The sequence below is a fragment of the Zootoca vivipara genome, chromosome 4, assembly GCF_965207765.1.
Source record: "Zootoca vivipara chromosome 4, rZooViv2.hap1.1, whole genome shotgun sequence".
Taxonomy (NCBI): domain Eukaryota; kingdom Metazoa; phylum Chordata; class Lepidosauria; order Squamata; family Lacertidae; genus Zootoca; species Zootoca vivipara.
This window is the reverse complement of record NC_142587.1, coordinates 79,825,311-79,847,353: the sequence shown is the minus strand read 5'-3', so window position 1 is coordinate 79,847,353 and position 22,043 is coordinate 79,825,311. Positions and strand designations below refer to the sequence as shown.

The following is a 22,043-nucleotide window of genomic DNA, read 5'->3' as shown; positions in this document are numbered from 1 at the left end:
CCTGGCGTGCTCCGGTCCATGGGGTCACGAAGAGTCGGACACGACTAAACGACTAAACAACAACAAGTTGTACTCAGAATAGACCAAATAAAAGTAATGCACATAAGTTAGTCATGCCCATTAATTGAAATGAGTGTGCTTCACAAGATGACTAATGTTGAATAGAGCCCTGCGATCCAACACGTTGCACAAGGCCACCTTAGTAGAAACGTTGAAGGGTTGTTACCTATGTTCAGAGCTGTTTCTTGTTTGTCTCCTGTTAGGACCCAGATCTTGATTTCTGCTTTTATTAAAGTGGATATCGTTTCTGGAACACCTGCTTGAAGGCGGTCCTCAATGGCCGTAGCACCAAGAAGCAGTAAATCCTGAAACGGGATGGAAGAGGGGAGAAAGGAATTGGGAGGTCTCATTCTTCTGGGATCAATCTCAGCTTGGACCATGCTCAAAAAACAGAAATTAATGACAGCAAGCTGTGCCTTATCCTTTCTACTGCCCACCCTCCTTCAACAAGATTGGTGCAGTTAACTTTCGCTGCTCCTCTGGCATGAAAATTGGACATTTCGGAGTGCATAAAAGGACCAGGCACTTTGATCAGAAGGAGGGCAGCGATTCAAAAGCAATTAATTGTAATTGCAACTTTAAAAGATAGCCAGTGGAGAGGTCCATGCGCCAGTTGCCATAGCAACATTCTTAATAGCCTTAATTGGTATATTTCTTAAGTTCAGAAAAGGAGGTTGCATGGCATCGTGTCGTTAAATATACTTCCTACTTTCAAAATATACCTACAAAGTGGATGCAATCATCCGAAAGTAAAACTGTTAATTGACCTGATCATGTCCCACTTTGGAAGCACAAATGTAATGACCATCCATTTAGCTTCCCATCTCTATATATCCTTCAGATGTATATATTCTCCAAAATAAGAAAACAAAAAACAGAAATCCTAAGGAAGTTCGCTTGGGATTAAGTCCACTGAACTCCTGTAAAACTTGCTTCTAAGTAAATATTCTTAATGTCAAGTGGCACATACCATTTGCAATTGTAAAATGCACTAGTATATTCTTAATTTTCCTTAAGGTTTGGGGCAACTGCTGTAGAAATATAAGCAGTTTAAGGGAAATAAACAGATAAGACAGACTAAGCATCAGCCCCTGTGTCAGAAATGAACTCCGTCTAACTTAATGAGACTTGCTGCCTTGTTTAGAACCAAGTGACCAGTCTTTCGTAAACAACATTTGTCAAAATCCATAATCATAGATTTAAGTGCCCTTTGTTTAAAGGCTACATATTTTGAATTTCGGGAAAGAGAAAAGAGCAAGCAACAGAGCAGTGCGTTTTCATAAACAGCAGATCTATGTATTCAATCAACATGTGACACTTTTTGCAAAAACAGGAATTAAATGTGCGGCTCCAAATCAAACATGCAACTCAGCAGATAATTTAAGAGATTTCAAATGAATTTTGCACAAGTTGTTAACAACCGAAGAGAAAACATTTTAAATGTATGTTGGGGGGGGGGCTTTTTCAGTTTTGATGCAAAGATTGCTGACATCCAAATTAAACAAAATATTCAACTGCAGGAATGCAAAAATTAAGGGGGCTTAATTGTGATGGTTAACTTTTTAATCATGAGAAAGACGAGAAATCATAAAAACAGAATCCATACTTTTACTTACCCAACTGTCTATCTCAAAGTCAGGCAATATTTATAGATATTCCATGCTTGCTTTCTCCATCTGTTTTTGGACTACAATTCCCATCATCCCTATCACTGGTACCTAGAGATGATGGGAATTGTAGTCCAAAAACAGATGGAGACCCAAGTTCAGGAAACCCTGCTCTAAACTAAAATGCCCCAAATGCTGCAAACTTTCATCATAGGAGAGCAAAGAGGCTGCGATTGCCTCACCAGGAGCCTGTGAAATCATGCTAAGCCAAAGTTGGCTTAGCGTGACTTGTGAACTAGGCCAACATTACGTTGAAATCTTGCTGTATTTCTATGAAGTGATAACAATCCTTGTTCATATTTCATTAAGGAAACACTCTGCTTTTGCAGGAAACACATAGATGATTTTTTTTGAGGTGGGGGGGGAGGGAATATTCAAGGGATCTGAAATTAACACATCTGAAATGCTTCCAGTCAAATGGAACGGGTGCACTGCTTTGTAAAGTTTAGTCCACTTCATGGGTAGGCAAACTAAGGCCTGGGGGCTGGATCTGGTCCAATCGCCTTCTCAATCTGGCCCGTGGACGGTCTGTGAATCAGTGTGTTTTTACATGATTAGAATGTGTCCTTTTATTTAAAATGCATCTCTTGGTTATTTGTAGGGCCTGCCTGGTGTTTTTACATGAGTATAATGTGTCCTTTTATTTAAAATGCATCTCTGGGTGATTTGTGGTGCATAAGAATTCGTTCTTTTTATCTTTCTTTCTTTCAAAATATAGTCCGGCACCCCACAAGGTCTGAAAAAGTTTGCTGACCCCTGGTCTACTTGCTATTGGTAAAATTTGTAAGGATCCAATGAGATTTTATATCAACCTATAATACAAGGGTGATGAACTCCCCACCCCCAAACTTTCTCTCTCCCTTCACTTGCCAATTTTGACAGATGGGCAGGGCCACACAACTGTCAATTATCTGATGTCAATTATCTGATGTCATAATCACACCGAGTGATTGATAGGTGGGCCCCATCCAACTGTCAGCTTGCAGAGGAATGCACTGGCAAAGCAGCACCAAGCAGGATTGAACTCTCCACTCATCAGTGGAGATTAGGGGGTGAAAAAGTTTGCTGACCCCTGGTCTCCTTGCTATTGGTAAAATTTGCAAGTGGATTCGGCTGTAAGCAGCTCAAAACTATGTCTCCTAGTTACCTTCTCAATGATCTCATAGCACTCCTCCAGCTTCTGAGTTCTGTCCTTCAGTTCCGTGCTGACTTCATTATAGATGGTCAGCCAATCCCGGTAAGAGTTTTCCGATAGGTCTGCATATGCAATGCACAGAGTCCTCAAACCTAAAAAGGAAATGCAGGTATTGTTAGAGGGAGAAATTTGATTCGGTTCACATTTAGCAAACCGACCTAATTCCCACTTTCCAAAACAATATGTGGACCAAAAGTAGCAACGCTTCCAAATTTTGCAGTGCACTCCTCCTCCAGCCAAGTAATACATACAAGAATGAAAAGAATAGGGTGCATAAAATGCATATAAGTGAAAATAACCACAAAATGCATTCTATTAGGGAATACTGCTTTGCCAAAATGTACATATTAGGTTAAAAAGTTGTATACAAAATGTGTGTGTTAGGAGAAATCTGCCCTAAAATATCAGTGAGGTTTTTTAGGAATGGCAACTTTAACACCTTCACGCAGCTTTCAATTTTAAAAATAAATTACTTACTATACTACAATATATTTTAAAATTAAATTGTGACATCACAGAAACATGACATGAGGTATTTGAATAGCTTCCCATTAATTTCCCAACTGCAAATAACATAATGCTCTGTAGTTCCTTTTAATGGACACATGTAATTTGCACCGATGTTGACACAGGTTAACCATGCGCAGTAATCTGAAGAACAGGCCCCTTTGGAATATGAACAGCGTTATTTTTATGAGACCTCTGATAGAATTTAGCATACATAAAAATAATGATTTCTCTTCTGGCACAAGTGAACCAGAAGGAGGAGAGAGCATGCCATATAAAACAGAAGGACAATATTATTGCGGGTGTGGGAGTTCCCAGGAAAAAAGTGTTTGTGTGGTAGGGAGAGATTTTCAGGCATGGGAAGAAATACATTTTGCAGCAACTTGGTATCATAAAAGGAACATGGTCTACTCTGCAGCTTGCTCTACCTCAGTTATGTCCCATTAGCAATGAAATAAGAGACAGGTATATTTGATTTCATATAGCAAACTTGTAGGGGCAGCTACTGCAGATTAAGGGAACATAACAGGAGTGCGGGCAGTAGGATCCAAGTTCATTTTCCGTTTTCCTAAACATTTACAATGGAGGTACCACACGTCACCTCTCCTTCAAACTGCTTTGTTCTGTTCCCCACCCACCCATGATTCATTTCAGAAACACTCTCCCAACTTGCTAAACAATGGTATTAACACCAGTTGAGAGCTAGGAGACTCAGTTAATGTTGCTTCTGTGGTACTGCTCCACTCCAATTGATCTTTTGTTTCACACCTCTTTAAACAAAATTGCAATCTTGATACACTCCACTTTCACCAAGGAATGTTTTGCCTCTGGCTTGAGGTGTATGTCTAGGACTCTGTAGATTCCCCACTTTAGCATCTGCTTTGGCTGGAGACAGAATATAGTGGTGTACGGGCAGCTGAAAATGGTATGAGTGGCAGAACGGCCTTTAGTCCAGGGCAGCACACGCTTCCTTGGTCCCACAGTCTATGTATGGTCACACCATTTTGCAATCAGCAAAAGCAGAGGAGATCCCTCTGGCTGTCTATATCATGCGGCAGAATGTGTCTATCAGACTACATTCAGCAGGTGCGGGAACTTGTATTTCCTCTCTCAATTCTGCCCATGTTCGAAATGTATGCCATGTGAAACTATATATGGCACTATTTTGAGGCTCAAACCTTGGCAGGGGGTTGGACTGGATGGCCCTTGTGGTCTCTTCCAATTCTATGATTCTATGAATCCTTAACAGAAGAACCAAGCCCAAACCCCTCTTCCTCATTTTTTAAAAAAACCTTGTCCACCACACAATTTCCTTCTATCAAACTAGGGGAAGACAGTTCTTGCTAAGTGAAATGTACTCGGAGTCGAGAGTGAATTTCATGCTCTTTATTCAGCTCATAGTCATCAAGGAGAAGAGGAGAAGAAGAATGGCTCTTTTCCCAAAACCATCTGCTTATATACATTATTTACACAATGGGCCTTGCGTGATTGGCTACTTCAGGGCTACACCTGTGGGCCAATTATATTGTGGATTGACTTCTGCCTGCAGCCTGATTGGCTGCTCCTACAGGCCAATCAGGTAGCAGATTCACTTCTGCCCGCCGCCTGATTGGCTGCTCCAGCAGGCCAATCAGGTTGCGGATTCACTTCCACCTGGAGTTGGATTGGGTAGCTCCCGCTGTTTCTGAATCCTATTGTTCTAGGATTCAGCTCAGTACATAACACCCCTCCCCTCTAAGTTCCAGTCCTGCCCGGGAAGTTGCATTCGTAGTCCCCAAGGTCTGCTGGCCGCCTCCGTGTGCGTTGTGGCCTGGGGTGTTCCTTGGTCAGGGGTTCTGGTTCTGGCTCGTGTTCCGAGGCTGCTGGCTGTGCCGGGGCTGTCTGGTCTGGCGCCACTGAACCACTAGGTTGTGGCTCTGGTTCCGGTGTCCTTCCAGCCTCGGGGCGCCCCTCTGTGCCTACTGCTTCTGCTTCTGCTTCCCCTGCCCACCCCTCTCGCTCTACAGGCCTCACTGCCCTGCTGTCCCCTTGGGACCCCTCTGTCCCGCTCTCCTCCCGGGTTCCTCATGGGAATCGTCGCCGTAGCTGGTCGCAGTGGCGGCGCCAACATTGCCCCCCTTCCGTTAGTACCTCGTACGACACGGGACCGGTCACCTTGGTGACTGTGGCGGGTACCCATGCTGGGCCTGCCCCAAAATTCTTTGCGTACACTGCGTCCTGGGCCACAAATGTCCGGGGGTTCCTGCCTTTCCCCACCACTACCTCATCCTGAGCTCTGTCGGGGTGAAGTCGGTCCAGTCTAGTTGCAAGGCGCCGGCCCATTAGTAGTTCAGCTGGGCTCCGGCCCGTCGTTGTGCTTGGGGTGCTGTGCTGTGCTAGAAGAAATGCGGCAAGGCGGTATTCCCAGTCCCCTTGTGTCATGCGGCGGAGGCTGTCCTTGGTGGTCCGCACCATGCGCTCCGCTTGGCCATTGGTGGCAGGGTGGAATGGTGCTGAGCGGATGTGGCGGATGGCGTTCTGCGCTGTGAAGGTCTGGAACTCCTCTGACGTGAATGCGGTTCCATTGTCCGAGACGAGGGTGTCAGGGAGCCCGTGGGTTGCAAAAAGCTTACGTAGTACCCGGATGGCTGCCGCCGTAGAAGTAGACGGTACCAGTGCGACCTCCAGCCATTTGGTGTAGGAATCCACCACTATGAAGAATGTTTTTCCCTGGAAGGGTCCAGCGAAGTCCACGTGCAAGCGTGACCATGGATGTCGGGCGGACTCCCAGGGCTGGACTGGGGCCCTTGGGGGATCCGGGCGGGATTCTTGGCAGGTCTGGCAGTGTTGGACCCAGGCCTCTATCTCTCTGTCAATCCCCGGCCACCACACATAACTCCTGGCAAGGGCCTTCATCCTCACTACCCCTGGGTGTGTCTCGTGTAGGGCTGTGAGGACCCTTTTGCGGAGGGGCTGGGGAACAACAACCCTGCTTCCCCATAACAAGCACCCCTTGTGGGCCGACAGTTCATGTTTGCGGTTTGTGTAGCCAGCGAATTCTGGCCCGGGGCTGCTGCTGGGCCATCCTCGCCACACCCAGTCCAGGACCCGGGAGATGACCCTATCTTTTGTGGAATGGTGCGCAACTTCTTGTGCCTGAATGGGTCGGTCGGGAAGCAGCTCCAGGGTCATAACCTCTTGCGCAGGCGCTGGGTCGGGGCCTGTTTCTGGTAGTGGTAGCCTGCTGAGGGCGTCTGCGTGGCCCATCGCCTTCCCAGGGCGGTGGATTAGTGCATACTGGTAGCCGGCAAGGAAAATTGACCACCTGAGGACACGTGGAGACAACACTTGGGGGGTCTGCTTCTCGGGGGCAAACAGGCCAAGCAACGGCTTGTGGTCAGTCACTATGGTAAAGGGCCGCCCGTACAAGAAATCATGGAATTTTTTTACGCCCTTCACGATTGCCAGACCCTCCTTGTCAATCTGTGAGTAGTTTCGTTCGGCTGCAGCAAGCGTCTGGGAGAAGTATGCCACCGGCACCTCTCTTCCATCTGGGAGTTGGTGTCCCAGGACAGCGCCGATGCCATAGGGAGAGGCGTCGCATGCCAGCACCACTGGCAGCCTCTCGTCGAAGTGTGCCAAGACCGAGTTCGAGACGAGCAAGTCCTTGACTGCCTGGAATGCGGCCCTTTGTCGCTGGCCCCACACCCAAGGGGCCCTTTTATCTAGGAGTCTGTGTAGGGGCTCCGCTACCGCTGCCTTATGCGGAAGAAAGGCATGGTAAAAGTTCAATAGTCCCAAGAATGACTGAAGTTCGGGCTTGCTCTTGGGCGCTGGGGCCTCACAAATGGCCCGTACCTTGTCACCGGTTGGATGGACCCCTTCTGCGTCCACCTTAAATCCCAGAAAGTCCACCTGCGGCACTCCCAGTAAACACTTTTCCCGCTTCACCTTGAGGCCCGCCGTCTGGAAACGGTGCAGGACGGAGCGGAGGCGGTCCTCAAATTCCTCTGGTGTGGGCCCGGCGATCAGTACATCATCGAAGAAGGGGGTGACGCCAGGAATCCCTTTAAGGAGAGAGTCCATTAGATTCTGGAATATGCCTGGTGCCACGCTAACGCCAAATTGCAGCCGCTTTACTCTGAATGCCCCTCTGTGCGTCACAATCGTCTGAGCCTCTGCTGTGGCTTCGTCCACAGGCAACTGTTGATACGCTTGGGCCAAGTCCAGTTTGCCAAAGATTTTTGACCCAGCCAGGGTGGCGAGGACATGGCTGACCACTGGCACTGGGTATGCATGGGCCGTGAGAGCCTTGTTTATGGTGCATTTGTAGTCTGCACAGATGCGGACCGAACCGTTAGGCTTGACGGGTGTGACAATTGGAGTTTCCCAGGGGGCGTTGGGCACCGGCTCCAGCACTCCTTGCTCCACGAGTCGGTCCAATTCCTCGTCTATGCGGGGTTTCAGGGCGAACGGGACCCGGCGGGCCTTGTGCCTGATGGGTCGTACAGCGGGGTCTAGCTGTAGGGCAATGGGGGGTCCTGTATATCGTCCCAATGCCCCATCGAAAACCCCTGGAAACTCTTTGCATATGGCGTCCACGTCCACTTGTAAGCTAGTGCGGTTCACCCCGGTAACGGCTAGCCCCAGAGGTCCAAACCATGCCAGTCCCAGTAAGCTAACGTAGGGGCCCTTAACTACCAGCAAGTCCAATTGTTGCTTTCGCCCTCGATATTGCACCCTGAAGGTCCCCACCCCCATTGTAGGGACCTTACGTTTCTGGAAGTCCCGGAGGGTGAATGGGGCCGGCCTTAGTTTGGGACCCCCATTAGGGCACAGTTCCCTTAATGTTCGGGCCGAGATTATGGATAGAGTTGAACCCGTGTCCAGCTCCATGCGGCATGGGGCTCCCTCTATCTGTACCTCTATATAAATTTTCTCTGTGCTGGGATGGGGCAACTGGAATACCTGGTAGTCCGTGATCTCCGTCGAGTTGCCTTGGTGCATGGTGCCATGTGACCTGGGGCTCCTGGGTCGGTCATCTGATGCTTGTCGACGGGTGAGTCGAGCCCGACACACCCGGGCGATGTGTCCCAATTTTCTGCACTGCCTGCACTCTGCGTTGCGGAAACGACAGGTCCTCCTCTCGTGGTTCTCCCCGCAGCTTGCACAGTTCCCTCCTTCTCGTCGAGGCTGCTGTGGTGTGTGTGCTGCTTGAGTGCGCCGCTGTACTCGGTGTACTTCCTCCCTGTCAGATTCGGATTCGTCGGTGAGGTCTTCGTGGTAGACCCTCGGTTGGGATGGCGGGGCCGGTCGTGCCTCTTGCGTTGACCTCTCGGCGGCTTCGGTTGCCAGGGCTTCCTCCAGAGCAATCTGGAACGTGAGGTCTTTTTTGGCGTAGAGGCGTCGTTGCAACATCTCGTCCCTCAGGCCACCGACGAGGCGGTCACGAAGCATGTTCTCCAACTCTGAGAAGTTGCATAGCCGGGCGGCTTGGCGGAGGGAGGTCACAAACCCAGTTATGGTTTCCCCCGGGGCTTGCCGCTTTGCGTAGAAGGCATTTCGGCAAGCTACCACCGAGGGCTGTGGTGAGAAGTGCTCCTTCAGCCGTTCCATTATTGTTTTGTACGAGACGGTAGCGACATCTCTAGGTGCAAGGAGAGCCCGGGCGATTTCAAACGTCTCCTCTCCACAGACGCTGAAGAATGTCGCCCTCTTCATGGCATCGTTGGTGACTTCTTTCGCTTGCAGGAGGAAGTTGAAACGGGCAGCGTACCCTTCCCAGTCTCCTGATGCTGGTTTGAATGGCGAGAAGCTGCTGTCGATTGCCATTCTGGGTTCCTTGGGTCCTGGAGCTGAAGCCTGGATGCACGGTGCGATGCAGCGGTGCAGCAGGTGGCGGTGCTGCGGTGCAGTGCGTGGTGGCGGTCAGCTCAGCAGGATCCCATCCTCGTCGCCAGTGAAATGTACTCGGAGTCGAGAGTGAATTTCATGCTCTTTATTCAGCTCATAGTCATCAAGGAGAAGAGGAGAAGAAGAATGGCTCTTTTCCCAAAACCATCTGCTTATATACATTATTTACACAATGGGCCTTGCGTGATTGGCTACTTCAGGGCTACACCTGTGGGCCAATTATATTGTGGATTGACTTCTGCCTGCAGCCTGATTGGCTGCTCCTACAGGCCAATCAGGTAGCAGATTCACTTCTGCCCGCCGCCTGATTGGCTGCTCCAGCAGGCCAATCAGGTTGCGGATTCACTTCCACCTGGAGTTGGATTGGGTAGCTCCCGCTGTTTCTGAATCCTATTGTTCTAGGATTCAGCTCAGTACATAACACTAAGGAATCTATCCATTTTGGTTTCTCCCAATTTCTTATTTTTCCAGCCTGCTAAAAACAAATGCCTACCTTCTGTGGCAAAATAGTCAAGATGACACAGTGTTGGCTCCAAATACAGGGAATTTTTGGACAGTCTCTCGAAAATGACGTTATCCTACCAACAAGAGAGAACATAGGTAAGGCACGTGTCCATAAATGCATTTTATAATGCCTATTTAAGACCTTTATATCCTTTATATCCTGCCTTTCCAGGGCACTCGAGGTGGTTCAGGTTAAGTAACAAGTGGGATACTTTATAATTAAAAGGAAGGCAGCAGCATTGACCCACAAAATAATAAGCTGTGGACATACCTAGAAAACAAACAAACAAACTCTATAACGTAAATTGTTGGAAAGAAGAGATGATTCCTGCTTCCCCCGAAGAGATGACATTGTTCAAACCACTATTCACCCAACCTGGTGCTTTCCAGATGTTTTGGACTACAACTCCCCTAAGGCCCTGCCAGAATACTGTTTGCTAGCTGAGGCTGATGAGAGTTGTAATCCAAAACATCTAGACGGTGCCAAGGTTGGGAAGGCTGGATTAAACAGCCAACCTTGGCTTGATCCTGTCCACACAATCCTGATCCAGAAAACGGATCAATTTACTGATTGATAATATAGGGACCCAGGTGGCGCTGTGGTTAAACCACTGAGCCTAGGGCTTGCTGATCAGAAGGTCGGCGGTTCGAATCCCTGTGACGGGGTGAGCTCCCGTTGCTTGGTCCCAGCTCCTGCCAACCTAGCAGTTCGAAAGCACGTCAAAAATGCAAGTACGGTAGATAAATAGGAACCGCTACAGCGGGAAGGTAAACGACGTTTCCATGTACTGCTCTGGTTTGCCAGAAGCGGCTTAGTCATGCTGGCCACATGACCTGGAAGCTATACGCCGGCTCCCTCGGCCAATAATGCGAGATGAGCGCGCAACCCCAGAGTCGGTCACGACTGGACCTAATGGTCAGGGGTCCCTTTACCTTTACCTTTAATGCAACAAAGGGGGGATTTAAGTCTTGAAGGGCGTACAACCTCTGATGACAATGGCAGTGTTGCTTATTATTAGCATTATTTATGAAACACAAAGTATCAGAGCTGACAATTTCCTTTGACACTTACAGCTCCTTTGCAGTACAAACGCAGGCGCCCTTCCGGAGTCCTAACAATTACAGACATTCGTTTTCTGTCACTGGGAAGAGGAAAAAAAGAAGAAGCATTCATTGTAGTTCATGTGTTATCAACATCTAGCAAAGTGCTTGCCAAATGGTCTTCAGGCACAGCCCAAGGGGAAGCTCAGTTGGTTAGTGTGGTGCTGATAATGCCAAGGTTGCAGGTTTGAGACAGCTGCCTATTTTAAAGTCAGGTTATTCCCATCCAGATACGGCTGCTGCTGGGCCACCAGCCAAAGCTGGTTGAAGGCACTTCATGCCACAATAGGCCACTTGTGCATCCAGGGACAAGGATAGTAGACAAATGCCCCCAAGCTGAACACCTGATTTTTCAGGGGGAAGTGCAACCCCATCAAGAACTGGCTGAAGGAAACAATATGTGAAATCTTGGGCATGTCACAATCTCCAGGAAGCTCTGAGACACCTGGCCCTTTATGAATGAAAATAATTTTGGCTAGCCAAACTTGTAAGTAGGGAAGTGAAAGATGGTTTCAAGTGAGGGTTGAGTGTAAGAGCCCAGTGGTTTGAGGAAACACCTACAGTACTGATCTTTTTGACCCGAAGAGGAAGAGCAAATGGTTTAGGGTTGTCTAAAGATATAGAAAGGGACCCAGGTGGCGCTGTGGTTAAACCACTGAGCCTAGGGCTTGCCGATCAGAAGGTCGGCGGTTCGAATCCCTGTGACGGGGTGAGCTCCCGTTGCTTGGTCCCAGCTCCTGCCAACCTAGCAGTTCGAAAGCACGTCAAAATGCAAGTAGATAAATAGGAACCGCTACAGCGGGAAGGTAAACGGCGTTTCCGTGTGCTGCTCTGGTTCGCCAGAAGTGGCTTTGTCATGCTGGCCACATGACCTGGAAGCTATACGCCGGCTCCCTCGGCCAATAATGCGAGATGAGCGCGCAACCCCAGAGTCGGTCACGACTGGACCTAATGGTCAGGGGTCCCTTTACCTTTAAAGATATAGAAATATGAGTAATGGGGGAAATCTAAAGGCTCAGCGTCCGGAAATGTATCGTAATCAAGTCCAAGAAACCATTTCCTATAGGACATGTTTTATGAACAACCAAATTACTTTAGAATTAATATGAAAATGTATTTATGAATAGAATACACCGAAGTGAACAATTGCTTACTGGCAAGAGAGCAACTTCTATCACATCTGATCCTAATACCAGCTTGGGTGTGTAGCCAGCTAACTTCAGTGGGACTTCCTAGTTTCTGTTCCTTAAGATTGCAGTGTAAACAGAACTTCTTCGCGTTTAGTTTCACATGCATTTTTATGACACTTAAGCACAGAAAATTGTGACGATTAAGCAAGTGATAATGAAAGGAAATACCAGGGCCCACACCTGGAAAAGGGAAGACTAAGAGGCAATTTGATAGCCACCTTCAAGTATCTCGTAGGAGATGGAGCAAGCTTGTTTTCTGCTGTGCCCCAGAGGCAAGGACCTGAACCAATGGATTCAAGTCACAAGAAAGGAGATTCTGAGTAAACATTAGGAAGAACTTTCTGACAGTAAGAGCTGTTTCGACAGTGGAATAGACAACAATTTGGGTGGAGGACTCTCCTTCATGGAGGTTTTTTTAACACAGGTTGGATGGCCACCTGTCAAGCATTCTTTAGCTGTGATTCCTGCATTGCAGGGGGTTGGACTAGATGAGCCTTGGGGTCCTTCCCAACTCTAGAATTCTATTATTCTACCATACATTTAAAGCCCACCCATTACACATTTAAAAGTGCGTGACTTCCTCCAAAGAATCCTGGGAATTGTCATTTGCTAAGGGTACTGGGAATTTCAAGTATACTGTATGAGGGTGAAAACGACAGTTTCCAAGATTCTTTGAGAGAAGTCATGTGCTTTAAACATGTGTTGAATACGTATGGCAGATCTGTAGTTAGTCTAATGGCTTGGAGAAGTCAAATGTGGGCCAGATCCTTTGAGAAATACAGATCAGCAATCATGGAGACTGAAACAGCCCTTCCTAATCTCATTTTCTATATAAATGAATGGCATGTCATTATTTTGAAATTAATGAACTTCTTTCTTCTCTCTTTCTGAATTAGATTAAAAGCAGAGGACTCTACCAAGAATATATTTTGCCACTGATGTCTTCTTACAGGGGACTGCTTGTTTTGCCGGGGGGGGGGGGGCGTAACTGAAATCTCCATCAAACTTCTTCTTTTTTAAGAAAAAAAGTTCTTATTTTTTTTTCCCTAGGACAAAAACAGTAAACATACAGGAGAGTTGGAAAGGGGGAAATTCCACCTACTTTATGATCCTTTCACTGGGAGACAAATGGTGTACCAGGAAGGTAACCAATAATTTAAATTTTATAGGGCTGTTTTTAAAAAATTAGATGAAGATAGTTTTAAAGGGGTGGGCTTACAGGGAACAGCCACCCCTCATCAAATCCAGCTCTTCAGATGGCTCTGACAACAGCGGAGGGACAGGAGACAGGAAGGGGGAAGTGAGCGGAGTGGGCCAGGGCTCAGGCAGCACCCAAGAGCACTACCTGCAGCCTGTGATACCAGCAAGGGAGGAGGGGCCAGCAGAGAGTTCTAGCAGGGAAACAGCAGAGGGGCGTCCTTTCAAATTCACCCCGGAACTGAGGCGATCAGCGGCTCGCAAACGCAGGGGGAGGAGATTTGGGGTCCCCAAACTACTCTGCTGGGGGAGGAGCCGAAAAGCGCCATTGGGAGAATCTGATAGTACTGAGTAGATATGTTTTCATGAAGCTCTTGCACTGTAAATAACTTTCACAATAAAAGTATGGTTTGGAGTGTCATTGCTCAAGGGTAGCCAGCAACCTCCCTGACAATAGTCAAACAAAAGTGCACAGGAACTGACACCGGGGACACCCATGTATGCAATGAAATTGCAATGAAATTGATATTATCAAGCCAAGTATAGAGAAGTATAATTCAAGTATAATTCAACCAATTGCACAGAACGAAATCCTACGTTTATAATTACATGTACTCATTTTTAGGTTTTTTTTTTAAATGAACTAAACATTTCAATGGGGGCCTAAACATTTCCCAAAAGATTGCACAAATTCTTTTTAATTTTGCATGGTTTTGCTTTGCTTCCTATCCTTCTCAGGAGCTACTTTGGCACAATCCATTTATAAAGGATTGTTGAGCATGTTATCCAGCCAGTTAGGGGTCACATAGCAGCATTACAACATCATGTAGTGTCATTCCCTGGTGTATTCTGTCCCAGGAACTTGGCCAGCCTTCTCACAGCTGCTAAACTGCCATTTGAAGCAGCAGCGGCAATAATCTCTCTCTCTCTCTCTCTCTCTCTCTCTCTCTCTCTCTCACACACACACACACACACACACACACACACAATGTATTAGAGTGTAAACTGTTCCAAACTGCTGGAGGGAATGATGTTGGGGAAGGTTGTTTAAGGGTTTTCTTAAAAATCGAGTTTTCTCCACTCCATTTACGGTATCAACTTTCCTTAGGCACTGAAATAGTTATAAAATCTAATTACCTTGAAAATTCCAATACATTGAGGATCTCGTATGTCTCTTCTTTTCCTAGCTGCAAACACATGAAACAAAAATTGAACCACGTTAAGCAATGTGAACATGCAAAGAAGCCTTGCTTCTTTCAAATGCCCGCGTTAAAACATGTGATGATAGCACCCTCTGCTGGGCAAAATGGTGTACTTATGTATGCCTCCAAGAGCATGGCAAAGTACACAGAAAATATCTATCTGAAGAAGTGTGCATGCACACGAAAGCTCATACCAAAATAAAAACTTAGTTGGTCTTTAAGGTGCTACTGAAGGAATTTTTTTATTTTACTTCGATCCAGACCAACACGGCTACCTACCTGTAACCAGAAAATATTTCATTCAGCATGAATTCTCCAAGCGCAGCTGTGGAGAACACACCTTCATAAGATTTTATGGTAAAGTGTGCAGAGGGCTCTCATTCCACAGTGATGGGCTGTCCTGCTTGATAAAACACCTCCAGTGACTTTAACCTCTGGTGCACAATTTATGTTATGGCATTCTAAGTCACAACAGAGCTCAAGCTTTTGTATGCAGTGCTCAAGAAAGCACGTACTATGAACATGGGTTCTCTGGCTTATACCAAGCAGGCCTACTGATCCACCCTAATCAATACTCTCTATGCCAGTGTTTCCCAACCAGTGTGCCTCCAGATGTTTTGGGACTACAACTCCCATCATCCCTAGCTAGCAAGACCAGTGGTCAGGAATGATGGGAGTTGTAGTCCCAAAACATCTGGAGGCACACTGGTTGGGAAACACTGCTCTATGCCAGCGTTCTTCAACCTTGGGTTTCCCAGATGTAGATTGACTACAACTCACATCAGCCTTGACCACTGGACTAAGATAGCTGTGGATGATGGGAGTTGTAGTCCACCCACATCTGGTGTCAGGCCAGGAATGTCCAGAGTGAGGAACTCAATCTTCATTGTCAAAACAACACTGACAAGTTAGGGAAAGCCGTGTCTCTCAGCTGCCCCTAGTTGGGCACCCAGTGAGGCAGTTGCAGCAACAGAGATGCCTCGCTCCAGACCTCAGCTTATGTATCTCCCCCACCCAAGCTGCATGTAAGCAGGCAAAGCCTGTGCCTGCTTGTCACCTGCTTCTGCTCCTCCCACTTCCATCCTCTTCTGGTCCTGGGAGACAGTGGCGCAGGAGGAGGAGGAGGAGGAGGAGGAGGAGGAGGAGGAGGAGGAGGAGGAGGAGGAGGAGGAGGTGTGGAAGCCCTTGACTCTACAGCGACCTGACCTGTCTCTCCCTCCTCCTGCACCTGTTGTTCACTCTCCACTCCTGCAGTTTCTCCTGCCTCTGAGTCTCATCTCCTGGTTGTCACAGGTTTCCCCAGATCACCAATCCCTTCTTCCAACCCCCTTTCTCCCAGTGCTCACTCCTCAGTATCCAGCCAGTCCCTTGACATCTGGGGACCCAAGACTGAGAATACTGGTCTACACTGCCTGGCAAGATTACAGATTGCAGACCAAGATTACAGATAGGAGCCTTTTCCTAACCCTACCGGGGAATTGAAAGTAGTACCTTTTGCATGGAAAGCACATGCTCTTCCTACTGAGCTACAGCCCTTCCCCAAAGGTCCGTTTCCCAAGGCACCACTGGGAATCAAACACAGTTTAATAAGCAGGTGCTTTAGCCAGCTAACCAATGGCCTTCCTACAGATCCCCTGACGCACTATTTAATTTATTTATGCTATTTATGAGCCGCCATAGAGTTCTCAGAGTTGCTTAGAGCTATCCTTTTATACATGCTCTTACCGCATCGATGATCACAGAATCCGGAGTCCGTCCGGTGAAGACGTAGCCAAGCTTTTTTGCTCCTTTGACTAAGGCTCCTTCATCTGTCAATAGAAACAACCTGCCTTTATGGGAAATTCATTACAAATATAGCAAATGGCTTTATTAACATAAAAGTAAATGGAATATCACCGAGGCTACAAGTGCTGAAGAGCATTTATGAAATTATATACCACAGGGTCCTTCTGGAAGACGTACGTCTCTCTTGTCCATTCTCAACATTTGTCTATTTATTTATTTTTAAAATCATACCTTTTTTTTAATCATACCCCAATGTTTTGTGTAAACCCGCCCCCTCCCCCCAAAGAACCCTGAAGTGGCTTACCAAAATAGTAATAGTAGTAATAAAAATAGAGAGGGAAAGAGGTTGCATTCAGACGTAACACTAAGCCGTGCATGGCTAGCTGACAGGTGTTGTGGTTACAAATGTAGGACTAGGACCTGAGGGTTCAAATTCCCACTCAGCCATGAAGCCCACTGGGTAACCCTGAGCCAGCCACTCACTCTCAGCCTAACATACCTCAAGAATAAAATGGGTGAGCGGGAGGAGTGTGTATGCCACCTTGAGCTCCTTGGGGGGAAAGGTGGGATATACAGTCATACCTCGGTTTAAGTACGCTTCGGTTTGAGTACTTTCAGTTTAAGTACTCCGCGGACCCGTCTGGAACAGATTAATCCACTTTCCATTACTTTCAATGGGAAAGTACGCTTCAGGTTAAGTACAGACTTCAGGAACCAATTGTGTACTTAAACTGAGGTACCACTGTAAATGTAATAAATAAATAAGAGGCATTATCAAAGGACAAAGCATGGCCTGGGGAGAGTTCCAAGGGCCATATTTAGGCCTCAGGCCTGAGGTTCCTTACCTCTGTCCTAGACAATATTAAAAAATAAGACCTCAAGATGTATACTGCCTCTGACAAACATGGGCTTGCCATCTTGGGTCCTCATTGAGGAAACCACCTCTGTTCTGCTGTTCTCCTTGCTCTCCATCCCCTTAAGAAAAGGAGCCAGTGACCAACCTGGAGAAGAGGCCTGGTAGATGATTGTGTTTCCGTCTCTTTCTGGGACAACGGTGTGACACACAGCCAGGAGAGTGAGGAATTCTCGGATGTGAGTAGCTGTGGGCTGAAAGGGAAGGTCCACACAAGAGTCATGCGACACAGAATCCTGATGGAGTTTCTAAGTCTCTTGCTGTATTTATTAGAAGAGGAAAACAAACACTTGGGTGGTCAATGGAGCTCTCCTCGGTTTGTGGTTTCTGCCCATTATCTCCTTTGATGACTACTAGTTGCGATGGCTGTTTCACCACCTACAGGATCAGAGGGCCAATCCCTCAGGATACCAGTTGTTTGGCCACAAAAGCAGAAGAGGGCCTTCATGCCCTGCCTGCGGCCTTTCCAGAGGCCTCTGGTTGTCCGCTGTGGGAAACAGAACACTGGGCCCTTGGTCTGATCCTTGCATTAGTCCGTCAAATACGGAATAATTACACTAGTTAGATCAGTGTTTCTCAAACTTGGGTCTCCAACTGTTGTTGGACTACAAACCTAGCTAGGAGGGCCAGTGGTCAAGGATGATGGGAGTTGTAATCCAACAACAGTTGGAGACCCAAGTTTGAGAAACACTGAGTTAGATTATTAGCTAGACCGTCAGTCTGATCCAGCAGAGCTCTCCTTGTGTTAACCTCATCAAATACAAGACAATTAAACCAGATATTAGCTAGGCCTTTGGTCTGATCCAACAGGGTTCTTATTTTAGCCCCATCAAATACTAGTCAGATTATTGGAGCTGAACCACAAAAGGCAGCCTTTCCCAACCTGGAGCCCTCCAGATGCTTTGAACCAACTCCCATCAGCCCCAGCCAGGTAGTTCAATATACCTGGAGAGCACTAAGGAAGAAAGAACAGCCTTCCCAGATCAGACCAATAGTCCCCTCACGTTTCTGGGTGAGTTGTTGCAGGCCTTTATTGCTCACACAGCAAATATATCACCTACATGCCCGCAATTCAAGCTTTGTCGGCAGACAGCAAGCTATCTTAACTTCCCCAGTGCAGCCAGCCTTAAGAGGGGCATCCTATGATTTCCTTGTATTGAAATCAATTATTCAGCCTGCTTTTGTCCTTCCATGTTCACAGCTTACAATAGGTTCCACCCACCCAGTTCTAAAGCAACAATGAGGGCCTTCTTATCATGTCAGCCCTTCCATAGAGCCCTTGTCTCTCCTTTGACATGTGGTGTCAACAGCGGTGCTGGATTTATTCCTCCGCCTGCTGCCAAACCAAAATGTCAAACCGATTACAACAGCAAATGCCCTGCCGTGTATGGGTGGTGTGTGGATAACAATATATCCCACTTTCCAATTCAAGCTGGGAAAGGGGGACTTTTGTGTGCATCTATCAGACATTTTTTTTATAAAAAAAACAACAAACTGAATTGCAAAGATAATATTGAAATACTGCAATATTTATTTGCTGGCCAGTGTCAAGTCTAAATATATTCTTAGGGCTCAGAAAGGAAGTGTAAACGTGAGTCTTAACCCCAAACTATCATGCAGGGGTTTTTTGTTTTTGTTTTTTGAAAATGAAAGAATGTGTTTTCCTATTTGTTTATAAAATATTTATATACAGTGATACCTGGGTTTAAGTACACAATTGGTTCCGGAACTTAACCTGAAGCGTACTTAACCTGAAGTGAACTTTCCCATTGAAAGTAATGGAAAGTGGATTAATCCGTTCCAGACAGGTCCGCGGAGTACTTAACTGAAAGTACTCAAACCGAGGTATGACTGTATTGCTATTCATAAAAATATCATGAGTGGTTTACAAAAATAATACAGAAAACCATACAATAAAAACTGATTACATTTTAAAATTGGAAATCAGCCAACTATTTTGGAAAGATGTATTCTTAATTGCTTGCATAAGCCCAATGGAATGGAAGAGTTTTCAGCAGGTGTGTAAAAGTTGCCGGCTGCTGACGCTCCTTTCTGAATCACAACCAATTCTTGAGAGCCTTTTGAATCAGGGATGGGTGACTCTGTCAAATTTGGTTTCTCACACCTGCAGCTAAAACATACCCACCCACCCTGCACTCCCCGAGTGGTACCTACAGAGCAGCAGAGCTTCTTAAGTGATTCTTCCACCCAAAGACAAAGGACACGAACATGACAGAACTATCAGTGGAACAATACTATAGAACTGGGCTTACATGATCGCTCTCAATATTTTGCAGCAGCCTCGGGTCATCAAATTCGCAAGATTCGCTGGTGGAAGGAGGAAGTTGACTAGAAGTCGAATAAAAGGAATGAAACGTTACCTCTTCGAAACATATGCTTCCATTAATAACACACAGGACTCACAACGTTATCAATTGCCGAACTCGGGCATCAATAGAACTATTCTTATCTGCTTTCCACCAGGACAGCGACTCCTTAGGAGGGAAGAGGACATATTCTCCCCAAACATGCAGGATATATATTCTCTGCAGCATTGTATTTCCTTTGTCCAGAAGTGTCTCACTGGGTGGGATAGAGCGAGCACATTAGCTTCCTGGAAGGTGGCTTGCTGTTCCTTACCAGGAAGGAAAGGGGGGGGGAGGTTGATGCAATGCCGGATTGGCTCCACTGGTGCTTTTTGCCTGGTTCTAACTTCCCCACCGCCTCACCCTTCACCCTCTCCCTCCCTGAAGGCAACAGGAGATCCACTTTCAGCTCTATCTCCACTGCAAATAGAACACAGTTCACCCGTTTCCCCAGTTGCTCTTCTTATTACTGCCTCCCCTCCAAAAAACATTATCACCTTTGCCTTTCAACCTGGATTACTGAATCACACTTGGGGAGGGGGGCTTCCCTTAGACTTAACCCAGAAACTGCAGCTAGGCTGTTTACATCATATAACATCTAAGGGAGCCACACTGGTTGCCAATATGCTATCAGAAACAGTTCAAGGTTTTGCTTTTAGCATTTAAAGCACTAAACAGTCTGGAGCCAGGTTGCTTGAGGGGATAGCCTGCCTGTTAGATATCCCTGTCCAGAAACTGTGTTTCCCAGATGGAGGACCTAGAGACCAGGCTTTTAGTGTTGCAGCTCCAGCATTCTGGAATTAAATCACCAGGTGAAATTAAATTAGCATCTAGTGTTTTGACATTTAGGCGGCTATTGAAGCTTTCCCTGAACCATTTTATGGAATATTAATCTTACAATTGTAGAAATGGTTATATTGCTTTTTTAAAAAAAAGTTTATGGAGTTTCTCATCTTTTACTTTTTTATTTTGTGCTTCAGTAACTTTTGGTTGTGAAGCAGTTTATAAATCTGCAATTCATTAATTACTTAATTAACCTCCATTAGACACCCAGTGGCAAACCTCTGCAAAACGTGCTCAATGTTTGCCCACTTGAACCATTCCACAAAGATAAAAGAGACACATGTCCCTCAAACTAATGTCAGTCAATATCTGCTTTACCTGAAGTCTTCTGATGAACATTCTCTTGCCAGTTCTGGAAAGTGACTAAAAAAAAGAAAGGAACATGCAAAATTGGTGGAAAAGTCTGATGTGATCATAAGAAAAAGATGAGTCATAGTGCATACCTGGATCAGGGCAAGTGAACCTAGGTCTGAAAATCTCGAGCTAAAACACATCCATCCAAGGAACCAAAAGGTAAAGGTAAAGGACCCCTGGACGGTTAAGTCCTGTCAAAGGCGAGCTCATCTCACTTTTCAGGCTGAGGGAGCTGGCGGCTGTCCACAGACAGCTTTCTGGGTCATGTGGCTAGCATGCCTAAAACGCTTCTGGAGCAACGGGACACTGTGATGGAACTCAGAGCGCATGGAAACACCATTTACCCTCCCACTGCAGCAGTACCTATTTATCTACTTGCACTGGTGTGCTTTCAAACTGCTAGGTTGGCAGGAGCTGGGACAGAGCAACTGGAGCTACCCCATCATGAGGATTCGAACTGCTGACCTTATGATCTGCAAGCCCAAGAGGCTCGGTGGTTTAGACCACAGTGCCACCCGCATCCCCTACTTTCCCCCCATTTTTTGTGGCTCACTCTTGTTCTCTTCTCTCTATTAAGTATAACAGTTTTCCATATAGAAATAAGAATTTGCCGCTTCAACAAAAGCGATTCATTAAGCTATTGCAACGTATCTATATAAAATGGTACATACCCATATGTTACTCCCGCAATGCTGCATTTCTTAAAGTTCATAATATTGCATGTTAAGGTGCCTGTTTTATCAGAAAACAGGTATTTTACCTAGAATTCAAATGGTAGGCATTGACGTTAGGATATCTGTACAATGAAAAGGGAAATGCAGATTATACAAGAAGGTGGGCCATCAGGACAGGCAAGCTCCACCTTTCTTCGCATGATCAAACACAAATAAGGGCATCTAATCCCAATGTATAAAACTGAACTGAAAAGAATCACCACTGCAGAAAACAATAAGTTATAGAGTTGCTCAAAAGGACACAGAAAGGGTCGTTCGTGCCACTAAGGATTTACTAGGTGCTACAATGGATATGACACAAAGACAGCCCCCAGCAAGAGAGTGTTCACTGTAATTCGCAATGCTTTTTAGAAGGCTTGCCTACATTCGCTGAGGAAGGGATCTAGCCGTTTATCATTGTGAATTCTCAAGCCTTGTTCATAGATTGCAAGCATGGGACGAAAAAGTACTGGACAAGTCTAATGGTTGGTTTTTCACATCATAGAATCATAGAATCATAGAGTTGGAAGAGACCACAAGGGCCATCCAGTCCA

At 46.4% G+C, this 22,043-nt stretch overlaps 1 protein-coding gene across 9 annotated transcripts in view; it reads right to left on the bottom strand.

Annotated features, from left to right (window-relative positions):
• Window positions 1-22,043, bottom strand: part of ATP8A2 (ATPase phospholipid transporting 8A2) — a 325,668-nt gene that overhangs the window by 223,241 nt on the left and 80,384 nt on the right. For all 9 annotated transcript variants that reach the window (XM_060273823.2, XM_060273822.2, XM_088668267.1 and 6 more), the window contains 10 exons: window positions 21,448-21,536; window positions 20,741-20,785; window positions 19,487-19,562; window positions 17,302-17,407; window positions 16,241-16,323; window positions 14,451-14,500; window positions 10,898-10,967; window positions 9,815-9,899; window positions 2,875-3,014; window positions 227-365 (listed from right to left, as the gene is read on the bottom strand). In XM_060273823.2, coding sequence (XP_060129806.1) covers window positions 227-365; window positions 2,875-3,014; window positions 9,815-9,899; window positions 10,898-10,967; window positions 14,451-14,500; window positions 16,241-16,323; window positions 17,302-17,407; window positions 19,487-19,562; window positions 20,741-20,785; window positions 21,448-21,536 — 883 coding nt within the window. The remainder of the gene's footprint in view (window positions 1-226; window positions 366-2,874; window positions 3,015-9,814; window positions 9,900-10,897; window positions 10,968-14,450; window positions 14,501-16,240; window positions 16,324-17,301; window positions 17,408-19,486; window positions 19,563-20,740; window positions 20,786-21,447; window positions 21,537-22,043) is intronic.